General features: G+C 30.9%; 1 protein-coding gene across 1 annotated transcript in view; it reads right to left on the reverse strand.

Annotated features, from left to right (window-relative positions):
• The window catches only part of LOC106460254 (venom factor-like), a 107317-nt gene that overhangs the window by 43319 nt on the left and 41827 nt on the right, over window positions 1-22171 (reverse strand). The window contains 8 exon segments of the mRNA XM_013919943.2: window positions 353-452; window positions 4864-5073; window positions 6019-6250; window positions 10213-10357; window positions 13100-13285; window positions 15365-15418; window positions 18387-18516; window positions 21542-21697. Coding sequence (XP_013775397.1) covers window positions 353-452; window positions 4864-5073; window positions 6019-6250; window positions 10213-10357; window positions 13100-13285; window positions 15365-15418; window positions 18387-18516; window positions 21542-21697 — 1213 coding nt within the window.

Below are 22171 nucleotides of genomic sequence, written 5' to 3' on the forward strand. Positions count from 1 at the left end.
TTTATTTCCATGATAAAAAAACTAAGTATAAAGATAATGAGATATAATATAAAAACTAACACATAAAATTATTTCTCATTTGGTATCTATAGCTAGTCTAATTAAAAGATTAATTATCAACACATATGACTTAAATCTTTCAACAAAATGAGAAGTGTAAACAAGCAAACTCAGCTTGTTCATAAAACAGTATCATTTTTCCCTAACCTTAATCTTAGATTATCTAATATACATTTCAATATAGTGATTACACAGTTTATACCATCAGTGCCAACCTACAATAATTATACTACACAAAAATTTTAACATGTCTAATGTGGCAACACTGAAAAGAGAAAATGTGCTTTTATACCAATGTAGTGTTTTTCGTGGATGCTTCTTTTCTGTCTTTTTTGTTGATTAGTGGGATCTAGTTGCAGTGATATAAGTTTTGAGTCCTTAGCTCCTTCTGGCTAGAAATGGTAAAAATATTTTGATAAAAAAGATTAATGTTCTATCAAACAATTAAGATTAGAATCAATATTCTGATCTTGATTTCAAAGAAGGAAAATTGGAAGCATTGGTCTTAAGTAAAATTACTGAAGCCATAAAACAAGCATAGTTAATGCTTCTCTGTTCACAGGTTGAAACAATAATTGTGCCAGTTTTCTTAAATATGTTATAAAGATGACCTTGTTTTTGTATTAAATGTATTAAAATTATAAATGCTATGAAACTAAATAGTCTTTACTGAATTTGTTTATGTAAAATTAAACTTACAATAAATATTGTATCAAAAAATTCTAACAATCAATATAAAGAATGATTAAAAAGTCTGGGTAAATAACACTAAAAAAAGCCTTTTTACTGATACACTAGAAAAAGTCAAGCTTAATACACAAAAGGCTAAAACAGCTTCAGCCACATGGCTAAAACACATATCACTAAGGAAAACAGTAGACTATGTTAAAATGTTCGACAGGTTTTTAACCATTTGGTTTGAATGAAACCTTTAACCTTCTGTATTTTAATTAATTTAGTTAATTAAGTATTTTAGTTAATTTCATCAGACGTGTTACTAAAAAAATTTTAATAGTAATAATCAAGTCCATACATGTTTATATTTTTTTATAGTTCAGAAGCATCATTTGCTATGGGGAAAGAGGGGGAGGATTGCTTAAATATCAAAGTACAGTAGAGAATGTCATATATACTGACACTTCTTTGCCCCCCCCCCCCCTCCTCAATTTTTCAGAAATGAGTACACATGAGTGGATGGACAAAGAGCAGATTCAAGTACTGGTAGTTAGAGAATTTTTTACATTGGTTGCCCAAATGTTTTTAAGCAGATAAGTTACATGAAAAAATCATTGATATAGTCTTTATATAAAGAAAACTTGTATTTGAAATTAATATATCTTAAAAATTTTTTATTCTGGGGGATAAAATTTCTTCAGAGGCACACTAAGAATCATAAGTTTTATTCAGGAAAGTTTCAACACGATAAGTGTGTTTTAAAACCTTATTATAGTACGCAAATAAATAACTTTTCTCAAAACTCAGCATTGCCTATATTTCCTTTTATCTCTCTTTCTCTTTTAACAATATTTGATTGACATTATAAATATAAATCAACTGTTGAATGGCTATGCTACCAAAATAATGTCAGTTTTATTTGATCAAAAGGCAATTAATTCCAAAAAAAAATTTATACCCATTTCCTTATTAGAGCCACAAGAAATTCAAAAATTAATTAATCACTTTGAAACAACTGGATCCATAAAAGATGCTCCTCATCTTTAGTAGCCATATTATGTACATGCAGAAATAGTATCAAAGGTAGCCCAAAATATTCAAGATCAAGCTGAGAAGCATCCTTTATAAAGTGCAAAGTAGCAGGGATGCTGTTCGAGAATTTGATCTTTTGCAAAATACAGTGTGAAAATATTAAAAATATAAATACTAAAGCTCATTACTTTATAAGCTTGTATGTCAATAAGGTTGGTAACCTGTCTTTGCAAATGTTGGAAGACCACATTATTCATACAGTTCCCACACTTAGGCTGACAAAATTACAGAACCATTAAGCATTTTTCTATGACTTTTTAAGTATATCAGTAACTAATTTAACATTTCATGCATAACTATTAGTTTTTTTGTCAATCTGTTGTTAAATTGATAAACAGAAAAAAACCAAAGCATGTAGTTGACTATTAGGAGAAAAAGTCATATTACATGGATTATCACACACACACACACACACACACTGCTTAATCCACTTGAATCAGATAGATCAGAAAAATGTTGAATCTCACCAGAATTTCAAAAACAATGGCAAACTAACCGTATTTTTTGTTTCAATTTTAGCATTAGAACTTAAGTATATTTTTTCCCAAAATGAATCAATTTTCTGTAAGCTTACTCACCAATTCAACTGTAGCTACTAAGGAGCTGACGATGGCATGAAATGTCAATGAACATTTGCAACACTGCTTCTTATTTGTCCATTATTCACTCACAGCTGCCACAGTTTTTATTCTATTACTTTTTGTTTTTCCTGGCTTTACAGAATTTTAAAGGAAATTTAAGGGCCTTTCCAAGGCCTGGAGAGCAAAATTATATATTACTGTATGTTTCCCTGTTTACTGGATCTGTGAGAACAATGTTCATTCCAACATGGTGCAGCCCCTGTGGTAAATCTAGTACACAGTCATTTGATCTCCACAAGTTTTACAGATCTAATATGTGGAAAGACACATGTGGCAATTTGCTAAAAGTGAAATGAGAGAGACATGACATGGTGTTGAAATCTGTATAAAATAGGACAATTCAAAATAAAAAATGAAGGTGCTGCTGATCAGAATGTATAAAGGAAATGGAAATGAAATGAAACATATTTTACATGATCAAGTATTGGTGTACAAGGTTACAAGGACTGGACTTTGATAACTAGTCTTCATGCTCCCAAACACAAAGCAATCTTCTGCAAAAGTTGAAATGAATCTGACATGAAAGCTTCAAAACTGCATTTACAATATACATTCTCTCTATAGCTGACCAATCAGAAAACAACCACCAGAATTTGGAAATATCTCTGTTTCATGTGACACCCACAAGGTAGTCCTCAATATTCAAGGTTAAGTAGAATACAATGAACTATCCCATGAAATAGTGGATGAGTCCCTTGACTACACAGTTTACAGAAAGTAACATCTCAGCCTGAATCTAACTCTGAACCTCAATTGGATTTATAAAAATTCAAAAATTGTTGAATAGGATATATGTAAGACAGTAAGATATGTAGTATTTGTTACTAAATCTTCTCCTTTCTATGGTCTTGTTATAAGGTTTCTAACATACTTTTTCAATGAATTATAAGCTGTTTATTTGTGAATAAATGATTGATGAGATCTATCATTGCAAAGTCAATGAAATTTCCTCAAAGAGAAAGTCTATTGTAATTGTCTTCCAAGTTTGAATGATCTGAAGATTGATTTTAGAAATAAGAATTGTTAGAATCAATGCATACTGTCCAAAACATAGATGCTGTTTGTAGTGGCTTCACTTTGAGATAGGCTCGAAATGCCATTTGAGAATGACAAAAAGCATACTGAACACCTGTGACAGTTTTTGAAACACCTTGTACTATAACCAAACTTTCCTGATTAATAGTTGTAATTCTCTGGTGGGAATAAATTTCCCTAATAAAATTAGTTTTAAAATAATCATTTTAATATAGGTCTGTTTTCTTTATAATCACCCGGTCCATGTATAGTGTTTTTGGAGAAATAAATAGCTATTTAATCAGAATTATAAACCAAGAAAATATATCAAAATATAAATACCCCACTTCCATTATATTGTTTTTATATAACAAATGTATTTTCTGATAATGCTATAGGCAACTAGCAGCATTTGTAATATCTTTTACAAGCAAAAGTACCTGTCCCCAGTGACTGGAAAAGTTTTATTTAATCTATTAATTTAAATTGTTTCATGGACTTTAAAATGGTTAATTGTGTTGCACTCTTGGTTTCACTCAGAGCCAAAGCTTTGAGCTACTTATACCGCCCACCACGAAAAGTAATTGTTTAGTATTTCAGTCATGCTAAGAGCCACTCAACAATAACACATAGTAAATCTACATTTTTATTCTTTAAGTTATGTCACATCTTGAAATGTGAATGATAGCGTAATTAATTCCTAATAATTTAGTATAGAATATCCTGCTTGCAAAACAAAATTTGGTATCATAAGTTTTCATGCCCGTACTCCCCATCATTTTAAAAGTGAATATTGAGCTTTGCCTGCGTCTGCAGCTTTTCAACTGTCAGACAGATGAATGCTTGGACAGGCACAACAGTTCACAATATTTACAAGATAATTGAATTATAAACTAGTAAAAAGGATTATATATATAATTCCTCTTTTATAAGAAAATTTTCATAATGTGCATAATACACAAAACTAATCCTAAAAACTTACTACTAAAATTATTCTTACAGAAAGTCAATAATAAAAAGTACTATGTCTACAAAAGTGTGAACTTTGAACACATTCACAGCATTAGTTTTTAGTTTAAAATAAAAAAAATATAAACATATTCTTTAACAAAATTTATTATTAAACTTTCTTTTTACATTTTAATATTTCTATGATGTTTGGTATTTTCTTAGAATTTATTTGGGATTACATGACGGTTGTATCACACAAGTTTTCATATTTTTTAAATATTAGGTGTCTAAATTTATAACTTCTTGTAAAATATTACACAAAGTATTTATTATTACACATGATAAAAACTGTATTTAACAAAGTCTTATATAAGAAAAAAAGACTATTTAAAAAAGAGCTTTGTTAGTTTACAATTGATCTGTTACTTACCACAACATTCAATTTTTTCTCAATGAAATCACTTCCATCAATAGTGAAAACTACAACCCTAACAGGAAATTCGCCCACCTTCAGAGGCACAACAGGAAAGCTCACAGATTTTGCTGAATTTTGTGCAACATCCAGGACCTTCCTCTCTGTCCTCTGACCTTCCTCAGCTCCAGAGCACAAGCCTTTCACACCATACATATACACTGAAGCCTTAAATAATAATAAAACAATTAATTATAAAGGTGCCTGCAACAAAAATTGGACATATTTTTTGTACACATGACATTCTCTCTCTAGTTTTAAGGTTCATAAACAAGGTCTAATTTAATAAAATACTATTAATGCCCTAAATATCATACATCTGCCAAATAAACTTCAGTAAGTACATGAACATACATATTTTATTCCTGCTACACAAGTATATGAACTACATTAGGCTATCTAGATTATTTTTGATACCTCAACACTAAACAATCAATTTGTTTTGTGCATCTAGAACATTGACAAAACACTTCTTATTAAATAATGCATTGGTAAACTCAATGTTATATACATAGTATACACAAATGCATAATTTTTAAGACTTATTTTGTTTGAAGAATTGCCAAAAATACTTGGCATTCATATAGATCTCAAAACGCCCTAAGTATAAACACTGTCATGTGACATAATGTTTCCTTATAACAGGAACTTGCTAATAAAAACAATATTCTTTTGCTTGGAATTCAGTGTGTAAATGATATCATAATAAAAGTGTAATAATAACTTCAGTCAGTACTAAGTAGCAGCAATGTATAAGTGTATTGTACACATTCTGTTACTGAACTTTTGTACGGTAAGAAACTGTGATTACTATTGATATTTCAAATTTTGTAAACTTTTATAAAACATGTTTTACCAGTTTGTTTCCATTGATATGTAGCAAATTAATCTTACTTTATAGAATGCCTTATGAACTTAAAAGTAAATATTTCATTTACCCCATATGTTTATAATAGTGATTTTGTAGAGAAATTGATAACATTTAGTTATTCTGCATGTTCTATTTTTTCATCTAAAATAAATTAATCATGCTGGAAAGATTCTTGTAACTTATTTTCTATACTGAAATCTATCACAGCATACATTACATACTATACCAATAATTCAACTCACTCTGACAGGCTGGTGAGCATGATTGTTAAAAACAGTTGCTTGAATTTCCACTTGTTCATTCCTGACAACTGAATAAGGAATATTAAGCTGAACAAAAACGTTTTTGAAAGTAGTAATCTTCAAAGGTTCAGCTATACACATTCCTCCTGTGTTGGAGATCCCCACAGCTTGTACTACCCATGTGGTTATACTATGTGGTAGTGATAACTCTTTTTCTACCCTTCCTTTAGGACTATGAAGAAAAGAGAAAAATAACATCACAAATAATATTTTTAATGTTACTTTTTATTATAATAAAATAAAAGTTTGTCTAATGTGATGAGGTTTTGCATCTAGAAATTTAAAGAATGTTTTAAAAAAAACTTACTGTAAATTTTGATGCCTTTAATCAACATACAATTTTGTATTATCTTACAAAATACAATTATCACAGGTGATTTCATTAATTCCAACAAAAACAAATACAAAAACAATTGAATTATTATGTTTCATTCCATAATTTATTATAAAACTACATTATTTTCAAAACCTCACTTTACACATAGAGATCAATTCTGACAAAAATTATCTGATGAAATATGATATAAAAATAAGTCAACATGAATTCATTGAATTCAAGTCTTCCTTTATTAATCTATAAACTTTATTCTAAAATGTTATATGTTCTTTGGAAGATAAAAAGGGTGTAGAAACATGGTGAACTTAGATTTTCAAAATAGCTTTTGATGATGTGCCATCCAAAAGATCAGCTAGGAAAATCACATTGGCAAGGGTTGTAAAAATGCTATTTAATTGAATTGTAGAGTAGTTGGGTGGAAGGAAACAAAAAAGTATTATTAGCTACTTTCCTTATTTGCCAGAGATAACTCAGGCAACCTTCATCTTTCAAAAAATATTTGCCAAAGTTTATTATGGCAAATAATTTCTTGCCATATTTTTTATTATTTGCCTAAACTCATTTGCATGTTATCATGAATTACAGTCAATGTTTATGATACATAATTCAAAAGAAATCCAATTAAGATCAGCACAAACAGCATTTCCAATGGCATCTAATGAGCTCTCATTATAATATATGAAAATATGCAATGTTATATATTATTTCAATGATACAACAGTAGAAAATAGGAATGCTTTTCTCCAGTATTTATGATACATAATTCAGAAGAAATCTAATAGATATTACTATAAACAGCATTTCTAATGCCATCTAGCAAGCACTGATTGTAATACACAATAACAAATAAATTCAGGCAAATAATTACAAATATTGTGAGAAATAGTTTGCCTGAATTAACTCAGGCAAATACTTGTTGTAACATGGAGGGTGACTGAGTTATCTTAGAAAAATCATAGAGAGGGATAAAGAGTTTAAAAGTTTTGTGAAGTTTTCTTAAAACTAGTAACAAAATTTTATGCTAAATTTGTCGGGATGTAGGGATGGAAAAAAGATCAGAAGCAAGAGAGCATTTGGGATGTGAGGAAAATCTGTATTACCCATTCCTGCATTCCAACACTCATATACTGCACTCACTGTGTGGATGCATATATACGCAAGATTGGGTAATGCAGATTTTTTGAAGTATTTGTGGAACACATATACTAAGTATATATGTATTTAAAGGTCTTCAAGAAGTACATCTTATTTTTTATATTTTAATATGGAGAAAGCAGCAGATCAAAAATGTGGACACTAGTGAAACATAATACCAAATAAGGAAGATACAGGCTTGAAGCTCATCACATGAGTTAGCCCTGAGACATTCTGGTCTTGACCTTGAGGTGAGAAAATTCACAGCTATGGACTTGTACCAGACAGATGTGGTATGTTGAGAAAACCCCAACAGTTAGATAAAACACACAACCAAATGAACTGATGTCACAAAAAAAAGCAGTTAACAGGATGGCAATGAAAGACAAGGGTGAAATACTCTTAGTTGTTTGTCTCTATACACCCTAAGTTAATTGTTTTGGAAGATTTTACCAAAGATATTAGGTAAGGGACAGAATTAAGTTCTGTAAGGACCAATAACAAAGTGGATTTTGGTTACAGTCTGGTGGAATAGTCCACTTGTTGCTGGAAGATCCCATTTGTACCAATCAAGTTAAAAGAACCACTTTTGAAAATAGATCTACTGAACTTTTTGAACAATCAGAAAAACACTAAAAATTTATATATATATATTCATGTTTCTAACTCCAAACATCAACTTCTCCACACTTATCAAGTTGCTCCAAGGACCTGATCCAACTCCGGAAGAAGATGACAGGAATCCAGAATCTACAAGAAGTTCACCGTACAAGCTCCTTGTAAGTATGCTATTTCTGATCTACTCTAACAGTGTTTCACTTAAGGTTCAATAATGTATAATGAATAAAAAGAGAAGAATAAAAATACTAACTGTACTAAAGAAATGGTAGATTTGATAGTGCTTATCATGGAACTACTGAAAGATATCTTAGAAGAATTGTTAATGCAGTTATAACGATTATGACAGAGAGGATTTCTCATGTTAATTTAGTTGATAACTAATGTTTTGTCTACGTTACTGAACATAACAGAAGACCTTATTTATGAACACTTAGATCTTCAGAACTAAGAACTCAATGATTTAGAGTTAGGGTTGTTTCAAGATGACCTTCAGGATAACCAAGATGAAATGCTCAACTGTGTATAAATAAATAGACTATTTGATTTGTATTCAGTTATCTCTGTGTGAGTTCTTTATCCCACACGTAAGCTTCCTCAAGTTGGTGGCTTATGTGTTCCACTCGCAACAGCATGACTCAAAATCCAAATAAATTTCTTTGTAATGAGTGTAAAGTTGAACCCAACAACTAAGCTTACAGGTTGCCCACATGCCCATTACACTTTTCTCCCATCCAAAGTGCTATCTAGTTTCTAAATTTTTATATGCCTACATCCCAACAATTTTAGAATAAAATTTTTTTTTACTAATTTCTGCACTTTTTATGAGTTGAAGTTTTGACTTCCATATGGCTGTAACTTCTAGGTGGAAGGCACCATTTCACCAACTTATTCAGTTCTATTTAATAGGAAGCCATAATATAATCTATAGTTCTTACTTCTTGAAGCAAGATAAGTCATAACCAAGATATTGTGCAACATGGTAAGGAGTATACAGTAGATTATCTACTTCCATATAATGCACATAATAGCTTACTGATTAGAGACCATGATCAATACTTTTGGGTGGTAACTACTCTATCGTGGATCACTTGCTGCTCTAGGTATGAAAATGCACATCCCAGGAAGTAGTGAAGTGTTTTGGCAGGCAGGCTGGTCATAGGCACACTGTAGTTTACGTGTTATAGCTGACAAAGAAGAAGAAGAAAATCTACTTTTTTGCAGCCCATTTTCTAGAAGTTAAAGAATGTTAGCCTAACTTTAGAAGCAATTTTGTACGTGATTAGTGAAGGGCTTTTTATCTCTGCCCCTTTTCCTGGATTTTGCCAACATCCTAGCATACGTGCTACAATACACAATGTACAGCCTGCCATTTTTAACTGGACCCATCCCTACAAAGGGATCGCTCCCGCACTCCCTGATTATGAATTTTGTTGGGATGCTTTGAATTTAAAAAAATTTATTGCAATGGTGACAAAAACATTTATGGTACAACTGTATATTACTAAGAGGAAAATATTTTTAAACTTAATCAATGTTCAAAAACCCACAAGGAGATGTGTGGAAACTAAATCAGATATGCAGATTATAAAATAAAGGCATATTGTTTGTTGTAGATCACATGGCCTAGCTATTTATTTTATTTTCCATATTAGCAATTGCTTATGCTCATTAATAAGAAATATATTTTATCTGTTTATATATTACTGATAAGAATACCATTCATATTAGTATGTACTTTTAAGTTACACTTAATATTCAAAGCTATTACAAGATAACATATGTGTGTAACTGAGCTGGGTAATCTGTCATCCATACAGAAAACAAACTTTTGCAAATGAAGGACCAGACTAAAAAGTAAATCTCAGTATATCTCTATACTTTGTTTCCAACCAAATGATCTTTTAACACAGTACCACTCATCCAATATAAACATTGAAAATCTTTTAAAATACTATCATCCATTTTTCCAATATACATATCATTATCATTCATTTAAATATAAATATTAACATCATAAAAATTTGTAAAACACTAACACTCACCCAACATACATATCATCAAATATCCAAGTTTCCCTAAAGTCTTTCCTGATATTAAGTTGTTTCAGAAATTCTTGTTCCTCTTCTAACCCAACTGTAATTAGTTGATCAACAGGATCAAAGCCAAACCTACCACGGCCTCCTGTGTCTTTAAAAAAATAAATAAAATGCTTTATTATATATAACAGCTAGGTAGGTAAAAAAACATGCATTATGAATATGAAATTTAAAATTTGTTAAACCTAAACAGCAGATAACTACAGACAAGTTATCTCTAAACCACCCACTACTGTAAATATAGTTTGTTTTTAATGTATCAAAATATCTATACCTAAGTAAAATTATTTAATTTATTAATTATAACTGAGACTTATTGTCGAATGTACCCAACAATATAGATAATAGAATGCGTACATTCAACAATGATTCTCAGTTATGATTCACATATGAGTGTGTGTGTGTGTATATATACAAGCACACATACATATAAAAGAAAAAAAAGTTAAGATAACCTTCTGATTAACTTTAACCAATTCAAAATTATATTCTCATGTAGTCTCTCCATCACCTAAGATATATAAATGTTAAGATATGTTTAAAATAAACAGAAAGCTGAACCTTATAGCTAACTATGTTCAATTCACAATCACTACAGTATGCAATTAGTGTATGTTTCACAATCCTATTATGAAAATTACATATCTAATGTCCACAAAGATTTACATTTTTCTAAGTTTTGATTTAGAACATCATAGATATGGTTAAGGTCATATAGTAAATTCAGCTCTAGGTATTACTTTCTATAGGAAGATCTGATCAAGAAAAGTACTGATTTATAGGATAGTTCTATTGTGTCCTATTTTTCTTGGAGTACTACTGTACAATTTCATATACAACAGGAGTGTTTTGGGACTCTTACGATCCAGTTTCCTGGATTAGTCAACTACAGAGAAAAGTTAAATTATAATAATAGTTTGGCGTTTTCAAACAGATTTGCTCGGATCTTAAGAGTCAAGACTTGCTGTGGTCTCTGTTCCCTAAATTGATATGTGTTTTGTTTTCTTTTATTTCTTATTTCAATATAGTTTGCTTTCTTTTAGTCAATTTGCATTTTAACTTCAGTGTTTCACAGTAGTACTTTCAATAATATGGTCAGTCATTATATTTTTGTTTTTTGCAATAAAGTTTTTTATTTCAACTTCAATTTTTCACCCACTTCTATTTATTTTCATTCCCCCATACACAATCAATCACTACACCTTGTCCTTCCACATACTAGGTCCTAAAATTTCTTGTTGTTGCAGAGATCTGATAACTGCATGAGAGGCTTTTAGAGCTTCTACACTTAATCATTCTCTCTGTTTCACACATAAAAAATAAACATGATTATAAATACCATAGTCAAGTATGTAGTATCTTCAAAAGATCTTACTTTAGAAAATGTAACAATTATTATTATTATTACCAGTAATTGAGTTTTTCTTTGACAGATAGTTTATATAGAGTGTTCATATTGAATTGACTGTGAAATTGGCAGCAACTGCCCATTAAAGAAAGAGGTCCTGAAGGTAGTGGAAGACTTTCTAAACATGGTCCTCTACACTTGAGCTGCATAAGTAGATTGCATAGTCACCATTATACTTCTACAAGTGTTTCGCTAATAGGCAATTGCTGCCCATTTCATAATCAATCCAGTACTTAAGTTGTCATGGCTTTTAATAGTTATCTTACAAATATAAAAATTCAAGTTAATATTTCCCATAAATATCAAATAAAACTCAATTGTACAGTTAGTAGTTGGAAAGAAATGCGATAATTTATAAATTGCTATTCTTTTATCAATCACAGTCCCAGATTGGGAATTATTAAATGTATGTTGCCTTACTAGTGATTATACCTTCATTTGCTACTAAGACAACTCATGAAATTAAGACAGAAAAATGTTTTTGAGAGAAAATGCAATTTCAATAATTCATTTTGGATGAACATTAAAATAATTCCTAGTGACTAGTGACTATTTAAAAAAATACTTCACTTTTTGTTTCAAAGTGTTTTCTTAGAATTTGTAAAATATGTATATTGTCTTACTATTGGCTACACCTTCATCAGTTTTGAAAGTTTGTTTTTATTGTTAAACAAAAAGCTACACAATGGGATAAATGTGCTGTGCCCAACAAGGGTATAGAAATTTAGAAATCTAGTTTTTAAAGTTATAAGCCTCCAGATTTACTGCTGTGTCACTGGAAGGCCAGATTTGAAAGAATCCATGAATTTGGGTGACAGATCTTATTACAATGTATGACTTCAATATCAGTACCACCATCCTGAAAGAAAGTTTATTATTAAGTAATATCATATTGCTTTTACATTCTTCAATTATTGATAGTGTATAAGTAATTGTGACACATCTTATTATGATACATGATTTTAACATTAACATTATTTTTGATAGGTCACCAGAAAGTAGGCAGGTACCTGAGGATTGGTAAGTTGTTAATGTTATTCCTCTTTATAAAGGGGTAATGAGATTTCCCAGAAATTATAGACCAACTGATCTTATCTATGTAATGAGAAAAAATTCTATTGATTGAGAATGTTAAAAGAACTTTCGCAAAATCATCTAGTGAAATATGATATCATATAATAAGTTCAACATGGATTTATTAAAGTAAAATCTCTTCCTACTAATTTAACTTTGTTATTTGTTATCTGGACAATGGAAAGGATGTGGAGACTTGGTGTACTTAAGATTTTTCATAGAACTTTTAATAAGGTGCTACAAGTAAATATTACATAGGATTTTCATTCAGCTAAAATTAAAACCAGTAAACTTTACTGTCTTGATATCAATAATAGGTTGGTTTATTAATGATAAAAAATATATACTGACCAAAACGTGCAAGTAACTTGGAATGCTTTTCTTTGCAACATTCTAAAAATGCTTGCATACAAGTTTCCCTCCCATCGAAGACAAATTTTTCAAAAATGGCATGTCTTTCTTCACAGCTTCGCTGATCTGGATCATGAGTCATGCCCATAATACAACACCCTTTGTCTAATCCTTCGTAATTTTTGGCTGAAAAATTTAGTTTAAATTGTAAATTGTACTTTTACAGCTATTTTTATCTAAACAACAAAACTTGTAAGCCTTCTTACCTATATCTTCAGTGTTTTCTGTTTTTTACCCTACTTACTTTTTTACAACAAAAATTATTGTTGATTTTACAGTATGGTTGGTGAAATATAACTCACACCAACATAACATTCTTCTCGGGAAGCAATATCAAAAACAACAACGAAAAAAATTTCACATTTTTTATATTAGTAACTTGAAAGCACGTATAAATTAAAACACAAGTTTCAAAGTTAAAAAATAATTTCCTAGTTGATTTGTTACTTTATTTATACCTTCTACTATATCCAAACTTATTCAAACAACACTAATTCTGTGAGTATAATTCTGACAAAAAATTTTAAGAACTTAATTAACTCAGATATTCATTAAAACTTGTAATAAAATTTTGTATTATTAACTATCGGTGTAACAAATTTACTGAATCAGCACAGACTTGTTATGATCTTACCTTATAAACTAAATGTTTCTTGTTAAAATACTTGCAAATATACTTGTGATATTGTGGAAGGCAGTCATTACACGTCACAATCTCTCATACAGAATATATTTCTAATAGAGTGAGCTAAATTTTCTAACTTTCCATGTTATGGGCCATAATATTGTAAAACAAAGCTAGGCCATCTGTTAATTTTCAACCATGGTGTTATTTTCTATGGCATGGGTTTGTTGAATATTATCAGCTATCTTGTGGGATAGTCTTACTATATCCACTATCACCCTCAGTATGATGATATTTTGACTGCTGCATGAAACAGAGATACTCCTGAGTACTTTTGATTAATATTTATGTGATTGGTCAACTATTAAGAGGATATGAATTAACAGGGAAATTTTCTCACTTCCAGAGAGATTTGCTTCAGCTTTGAAAGATGCAAAGCCTTTTGTGAATTTTGGTTGTTTGTTTCAAATATAGACTAGACTAGATAGACTGATAGACTAGAGAGAGGGCAACTAATCAACCTCAGTCACCACTAACCTTTGGGTTACTATACTTAATAGTAGGATTTGTTTATGACTCTTATAAAGCACCCAAAGCTCCAATGGGACATGAACCATAGACACAGTCATACTAACTATTAAGCAATGCAAAGCCACTGTTTTGAAATGCCATGTTGTTTCATTGAAGTTCTTCAATTTTTGTTTGTCTGTTGGCTAACAACTTAGTGCAAATTTGTTTCTTTACATCAAGTTAAGATTTAATCAGTTCAAACTTATTTGTAGCTTCCATTTATTTACAGTAAACCATTCTATTTTACTTTTGGTTTATTTTAAATTCACTTTCCTTAGTTAACAGATCTGCAACCTTAATTCAACCAGTGCCATTTATCATTTTATTTGTGTTTCATTAACACTAAAGTGTGCTTGCTTTGTGCTAGTCTCTTCCATTTTGTTGCCAACAAGTCAACAGCATTCTCTTCTGAAATCTTTGAGTTAATGATTACTGCAATGATCATCTACCTGTGTGTTCTATATTCCAATTCTTAGAATACCACAATATTATAAACTTTCTATGATTACAATTTCAGATAATGTAATCACTCTCCCAGTTTTTCAAAAAGTTGGTCCATGTTTATAAAAAATAAAAGAAACATGATATTAAAATACTTGAAGAAAAAATTTATTTTTAGAAAGTTCGAAACAGTTCACATTTATCCAATAATTATTGGGTTGTTAGCTTTCTTTGTGATTACTTTTACACGGTTCAAGAATTCTTCTGTTAGAGATACATTATGTGTAAATTTTTTATTTATGATTAAATTTAGTAACTATGTACAACTACCAAGAATAACCTCATGTTAATACAATGACAATGACATTTTAAACTTAATCTATATTTAAGCCACATGCAAAAATTAATATCCTTCTAGCAACTTAGTATATTATAATTTTTATAACTTTAAAGCCTAATTAACAGTTTCATTACTGCTTACAGGAAATTATTGCAAAACAGTTTGTTAATAAATAAAAAGTATTATTGAATTAAAAATATTTCAAGCCACCATAATAATTCTAACATACCTATTTCTTCCACGATTGCTCGCTTTTTTCGAATACGCACGGCACAAATGTAATCTGTAAAAAACAGCTTTAGTAGTAGAAAGGGAATTTCAAAGACAATTTCATTTTCTTGGACATTACATTAATTGACAAATACTTAGATTATAACAGTTAAAAAAATGTAGGACACATCTGCTCAAGAAAATGCTAAGATAGTTCATAGTTAACACAAAAAATAAATTGTAATTACATGAATACATTATCTTAGTTAGAATGTTCAAACATGCTAAAATTATTTGGTTTTTACACTCATTTTATATGAATATGCAATTTTGTTTTAAATATACAACAGCTCTCCACACAAAATAGAAAATCTGCCATTTTTATGCTATTGACTCCATTAATTCGAAACTGGTGTCTAAGATTTCAATTTTTTTCTGTGTAATTCAATGAGATACTACTTGCATACTAAATATTGATATTGACTCTTGTCAATGATTTTGTCAGTCCTCCTTTTTCACAGAAAATCCATCATAATTTAGAAGCTACACAGAATTTAATGCATATGAAAACATTTTTTTCATTTTTCACACACATAATGACATCACAAAAATTAAGATATATTAATCCTTAGTACCTAAAATTATTAAAAGTATTAAATTAAATATACATGTCAACAAATACTGTTGAACTTAAATTTTGGTTATTTCATTTTTTGCCAAAAGTTGTTTATTTTTTGAATTTCATGCAATGCACTGCTAACTGTTGGGCCACACTTTATTAACAAAAGTGTGATTGACCATCAGATTATAACAACCCTATGGATGAAAGAACGAGTATATTCAGTGAAGGGTTTCAATCTCACAACCTGTAGCCTGTAAGTTGAGCATTTCAACCACCAGGACAAGGCTTCCCTAGCAGAAAAGGTCTTAAAGAACAATTTAAATACAACTTGTCTTTAAAACTTTTAAACAGCATTTTAATGAGTAAACAACTTCTTATTTTTCCTGCATTGTATGTATGTGTAGTTATGTAATAATCACACATACGTACAAGTATTGGTATTGGCATTTTCAATATGAGAGGAATTTTACACATGGCCCGGGATGGCCAGGTGGTTAGGGAGCTCGACTCGCAATCTGCGGATCATGAGTTCGAATCCCCATCCCACCAAACATGCTTGCCCTTTCAGCTGTGGGGACATTATAATCATAGCCCAAGAGTTGGCAGTGGGTGGTGATGACTAGCTGCCTTCCTTCTAGTCATCTTACACTGCTAAATTAGGGACAGCTAGTGCAGATAGTCCTCGTGTAGCTTTGCGCAAAATTCAAAAAACAAACAAACAAGCATCTTACACTCAATGTTTTTCCTGCATTGTTATTACATAACCACACATAAATACAAGTAGTGGTTGGTATTTTCAATGTGAGAGGCACCTTACATTAAACATATGCTAAACAATTAGGTCAGGGGTCTCCCAGGTTCAGACACAACCAACATTCTAAATTTAGAGCTCCTGACCACAGAAAGAGCAACCATTCAGTCAGAAGCACCTGCCATCTACATATATATATATACCCTAAACTTAAAAGCAGGAGAGACTATTACAGTTATTATAAGGCACAAAGATGAAAATGTTCAAGATGTTAAGCAGCATTAGGTGGTGGTGAAAATCTTGGTACCTTTTGATCCATAGTCTGGCATGTAAACCATCAGGCCCCCCTCAACCCTATGTGTTGACACCACTTTAGTATTGTGTCAAGAAATTACAATTTGTATTCACCAAGTTAAGTTATTCTAGAATCCTTGTAGAAGTTTATTTATTTCGTTAGTGAGGAATAAAACAAAAATCCACAATTAAAGTATCTTGACAAAATAACAACATCAACAAGTATATAATTACAATACATATATACATATTGCAATCTAAATGGCAGTGTTTATAATTTTGGTCTATTATCTGCTCCAAATAGATGATAGTGAAAACAATATGACAAAACAGTGAAATGCTGCCTTGAGACAGTGTTACTGTGTGCTGAGAAACAACATTTCTTCTGATGAGAAGCATTTTTTTTATATTCGTAAAAGAAAGGTTGGCATGTACAGCACAAAAAGTTTATTTGTTAATTTAATGCACAAGAAGCTTTGATATATAATATATACTACAGGTCAAATAAAATCATTAGAATGGATATTATACTAATGTTCAACAGTAACTCAAATACACAAAATTTAAGGAAGAAGAATAAGATAAAATGACTGACAATAATATTACTTTGGAATTTTTTTTCCACATCTTTTTAAATGAAGATACAACTTTCAATTTTTGAAATTTCATTTGAACTTGCCTATACTTTCTTTCAAGCTATAAATTCTAGGTATTCAGTAATTTTAGTTTACAGTGGTACTAACATAAGTTACTTATCCCATATTTTTCATGAAAATCTTACTGTTCCTGTACTCCTTACATTGAACTTGTATTGCTGCTATTTATTCATAATTATAAACTCGACTTGCTCATGATAAACTTGTATTATTCTTGTATCTTTTATGGTAAACTTGTACTGTCCTTGTGCTATTCATACTAAAATTGTATTACTAATGTTATTTCTCAAGCTAAACTTTTGCTCTTATTGTGTTATTCATGTCTAATATGTATTGCTTTTTAATTTCTTATGCAAAACTAGTGTTAGCAATTTAATCATAATGTTAAACTTGTGAGAACACTACAGAGTGTATACAATTATACATGTATTAATCGTCCATTCATATGTATTTTAACAAATACCAAACATGTTACTTTTCTGCTTCCTCGTACACCTCATTTATCAGAAAAATGTAAGAGTCTTTAACTGTAGCTCTATCCATCAGTAGTTCTGGTTTTCCATTAATTTTTACATATTCTCTAAGTACCAAACATCACGTAGTTTCAGATAATCATCTGAAATAAAAAGTCTCTCACTTTTAGAAATAAAAATTATTTGTAAACATAAGAACAGGTATACAAAATATAGATTACAATTACAATACTAGATAGCCTTACCTTCACGTTGGTAGTTAGTATGTTTTATATTAGAGAGAATTACAATTCCAGCATTGGCTAACACATTCTGTATGTTACTACCTCCTCCAGGTCCACATCCCAAGTCATGATTTTCCATTTCTTTGAACATCTAATTAGAAAAATTAAACATTTATGAAGACAGACATGATGAAAAAAGCTGTAAAGAATATCTACAACTTAAAACTTATTACATTTTAACTAAAACTGGATCAATAATTATGAATAAAACCAATTTATAAATACTTGTACTTGTAATGTAAATTTTCAGAACAATGAGTACACAGATGAACTATAATACTACAATTTTAGTTAAAGTTCACCCATCAACTTATTAAAAAAAAATATAAGAAATGATTTTATAGTATAGAGAAACCATATATTAAAAAAAGCCAATATACACAGTAATAAGAAAATTATAGAAATACACAAACAATACAGATACAAAAGTCAAAAACAGTGAATAATGGCAACAATATGATAAATGTATTAATGTATTTTAGTTTTGATCCCTTTCTTTTATGCAGAGCATTACACCTAGTTTCCATGATGCCATACAAGTTTTCAGTGTATGATTGTGGAATTTTGTTTCCACTGTCCTTTATTACTTTCTAAAATTCAATCAAGCTGTTAGATCACCTTTTGACTTTCTCATTTTCTACATGAAATAACATTTACGGACAGCAAAGGATGTTTTAGTCCATCAAGGCTGTTTCATCCAATAATTACACTATTAAAAAAAACTCAAACCAGCCATTATTGTTCAAACATTTATCAAGTCTTCCATTAAACTCTCTTAAAGTTAATGTCTTATTAACCAGCTTTAAGGCTAAGTATACCTAGTCAGGCAATACTCGCCACAGAGTAGGATCCAAGCATGCAAGAAAAGTCACTGCAAAATAAAGGAATGGAGTCCTTAACATCCACAGAGAAACAGTATAGTACTGATGATGTCCTCCAAGGGAAGATGGAAAAGTGCAGCCATGGACATGGTAAGGTGACAGATTGGATGGGAAGAAAACATGAAAAAGGCAACAATCCTCAGGAGAAACGGGGAAAAGACTGCAAGTGAATTAACTGGCAAAACCAACCCACAAGAGTAATGGAAGAGGTGAGTATTCCAAAAAAGAAACAAATGGACTTGGGAACCACAGAAGGTAGAAGTGTGTCATATACCATCGCAGAGTCCTGATTGGTCAAAGGTGATGGGTGGGATTAGAATGGTCATAAAGGTGGGAAATGGATGGAAGGGAAATGTATGTGTGAAGGTAGAATTACCCTCTCGAGCAGCCAAAGTCTTGGGCATAAAGGAATGATCAGGAAAAAGGGAAGAATAGGAACTATGAAACAAAATACAGCGAACATCAATTGCAAACACAACAGAATGACAATGTCCACAGGGACTTCAAGGAAAGGTGATATAATGAACATGAATACAAAGGTTCAAAAGGTGTATGGGGAAGAGCATGGAGGACCACATTGAGGAGCCAATCAGGAAGAGAAGCAGGGCAAAGAAGATGGGAAAAGTGGAAGGAATAAAATAACATGGAGATGACTGGCAACTGGAAAACAAGGAAATTCAGTAAATCGAAATGTGACAGAGAATGCCATCCTATAGCCCACAACAGAGGAAACTTAAATGTTCCATTCAAAAAGCCAAGGCAAAAAGGACATTATGTAAGGAACAGTAGGAGGGGAAGAACTATAACCCCTATGGACAGGCCAACAGTGGTATGTGTACCACTGACACTGGTAAACTGCCATGGAGAAAGTGTGAACAAGATGGGCAATGAAGGAAGCTATACACAAAAGTCTGGCTCTTCTGGAGAGGGACCGGAGGATAAAAATTACACAAGAAAACAGAATGCAGATATAGACAGATGATGCACACCAGAGTGGGGCTGATGGAAGAAAAAAGGGAATGTAACACCAAAAACCAGTGCTGCAGTTGAAACTACATGTGAGCCAGTCAATACGAAGCCACTAGCAGAACACTACACAAAATGGTCTGAAGTATGGCAAGAACACATAGGAGAAGACAAATAGGAGGCTATGCATATAGGTACCAACCTGTCCAAACCTAACTGAAAGCACTGACTGCTCCCACCAGAAGATGAGGAACAAGAGACCAAAATCGAAGAAGAAGAGTGGCAAAACAATCCAAATCTGGGACACCCCACTGAGCACACATACAAAAAAAACAAAAAACAACTGGCTTCAAAAAGTCCACAGGAGATGAAGTTAAGCCCAACAAACAGCAAGAAGTTCCAAGAGATTGATTGATATGGAGAGAGGATCAGAAAGAAACCATCTCCCCAAAACCTCCTGAGTGTCAAGATATGCCCCACCCAACCAGAAAGAGAAGCATCAGATTTTAAGAATAAGTTACAAGTATCACCATCATATAATATATTGTAAACTTGGTGAGAGAAATTGATACAAAGATACAAAAAACAAATCTGAAGAGAGCACATACTAAACGTTTGAACACGAGTACTGCCAAATGAGAAGTGATAGTTAGGTAGAATAGCATAAAGGGAGTCACATAAGTGTGTGGCACTACTATTGGTGGAGGTTTGTCGCATGATAATTTGTATACAAGAATCAGTTAAACCATGTGGCATGCGAAAAATTTTTTTGCAAATAGAGGGCAACAGTGAATGAGAATAGCTATGTACGTGAGCAGAAGTAAGGTATCTTGTTGGAAGTAATCAATTTTTATTTGGATATATTGTTTATTTTTATACTTTTTCTATAAGTTAAAATATGCATCCAGGACTAGCCTTACCCTCATAGACTGGGCTGGCCAAACCTCATTATATTTATTGGGATTACAGCCAACAATATTATTAACAGAGAGGGTATCCAACTGATGAAAAAATACATTCCAATCTTTATAGGTAGAAACATCACAAATGCGTAATTAATAAGCTATATACTGATGGCCATGTTTATTTAGTTTCACTCTAAATACATTGGAACATATAAACAAGAAAAAAAATTATATTAATTTATATATTTAAAAATGTTTTGTAGCAGATTCCCTGTTAATTTATTCTAAAATTACTTATCTGAAATTATCTAACCTAGAAGGTTTTTAATTGTTCAACTATGTACTAAAAATTTTAAGAACTTACTTTTTCTCTCGTCAATCTGTCTTTGTCACGTAGAATATAAACAGCTTCATCAACAGCTAATAATCCAATTTTCGTATCTTTAGTGGCCTCAACAATATTAATTTTTACAAGTTGTCCAGGCTTGGGACGATCTATTACATCTGTTTCAAGTTTAAACTAAAAGAAAACAAACAAACAAATATTTTAAATGTATCAGAAGGGATCAATACTCTTTTTGATATTTCTATGTTATGTGATAGTTTGGTGCAAAGAAAAGTTCACAAACACATGTGATTAATTTCCTCCATTTATCATATTATGCTTTACAAAACAAATAATCAAGTAGCCCAAAAAAGAACATTAACAAAGAATTCTCTGCATTATTGCTATAGCTCAATTTTGGAGTTAAAGTTAAGTTTGAGAAACTTAAAATAAACTATATATATATATATATTGAAAATATTATTTCACATTTCTGCAGATATTCACATGATATAAAATATAACATTACAATATGTATGTATGTTGGTCAGTACAAACACCTAAAAACTTCACCATAAAGTGAAAAGGATAAGAATTTTAAGTTTTATTTTTTTTCTTAATCTCTTTATCAGTTTATGTATTAGGTTATTCATACTCTAATGTCTGCTG

The sequence above is a fragment of the Limulus polyphemus genome, unplaced genomic scaffold, assembly GCF_000517525.1.
Source record: "Limulus polyphemus unplaced genomic scaffold, Limulus_polyphemus-2.1.2 Scaffold33, whole genome shotgun sequence".
Lineage (NCBI taxonomy): Eukaryota > Metazoa > Arthropoda > Merostomata > Xiphosura > Limulidae > Limulus > Limulus polyphemus.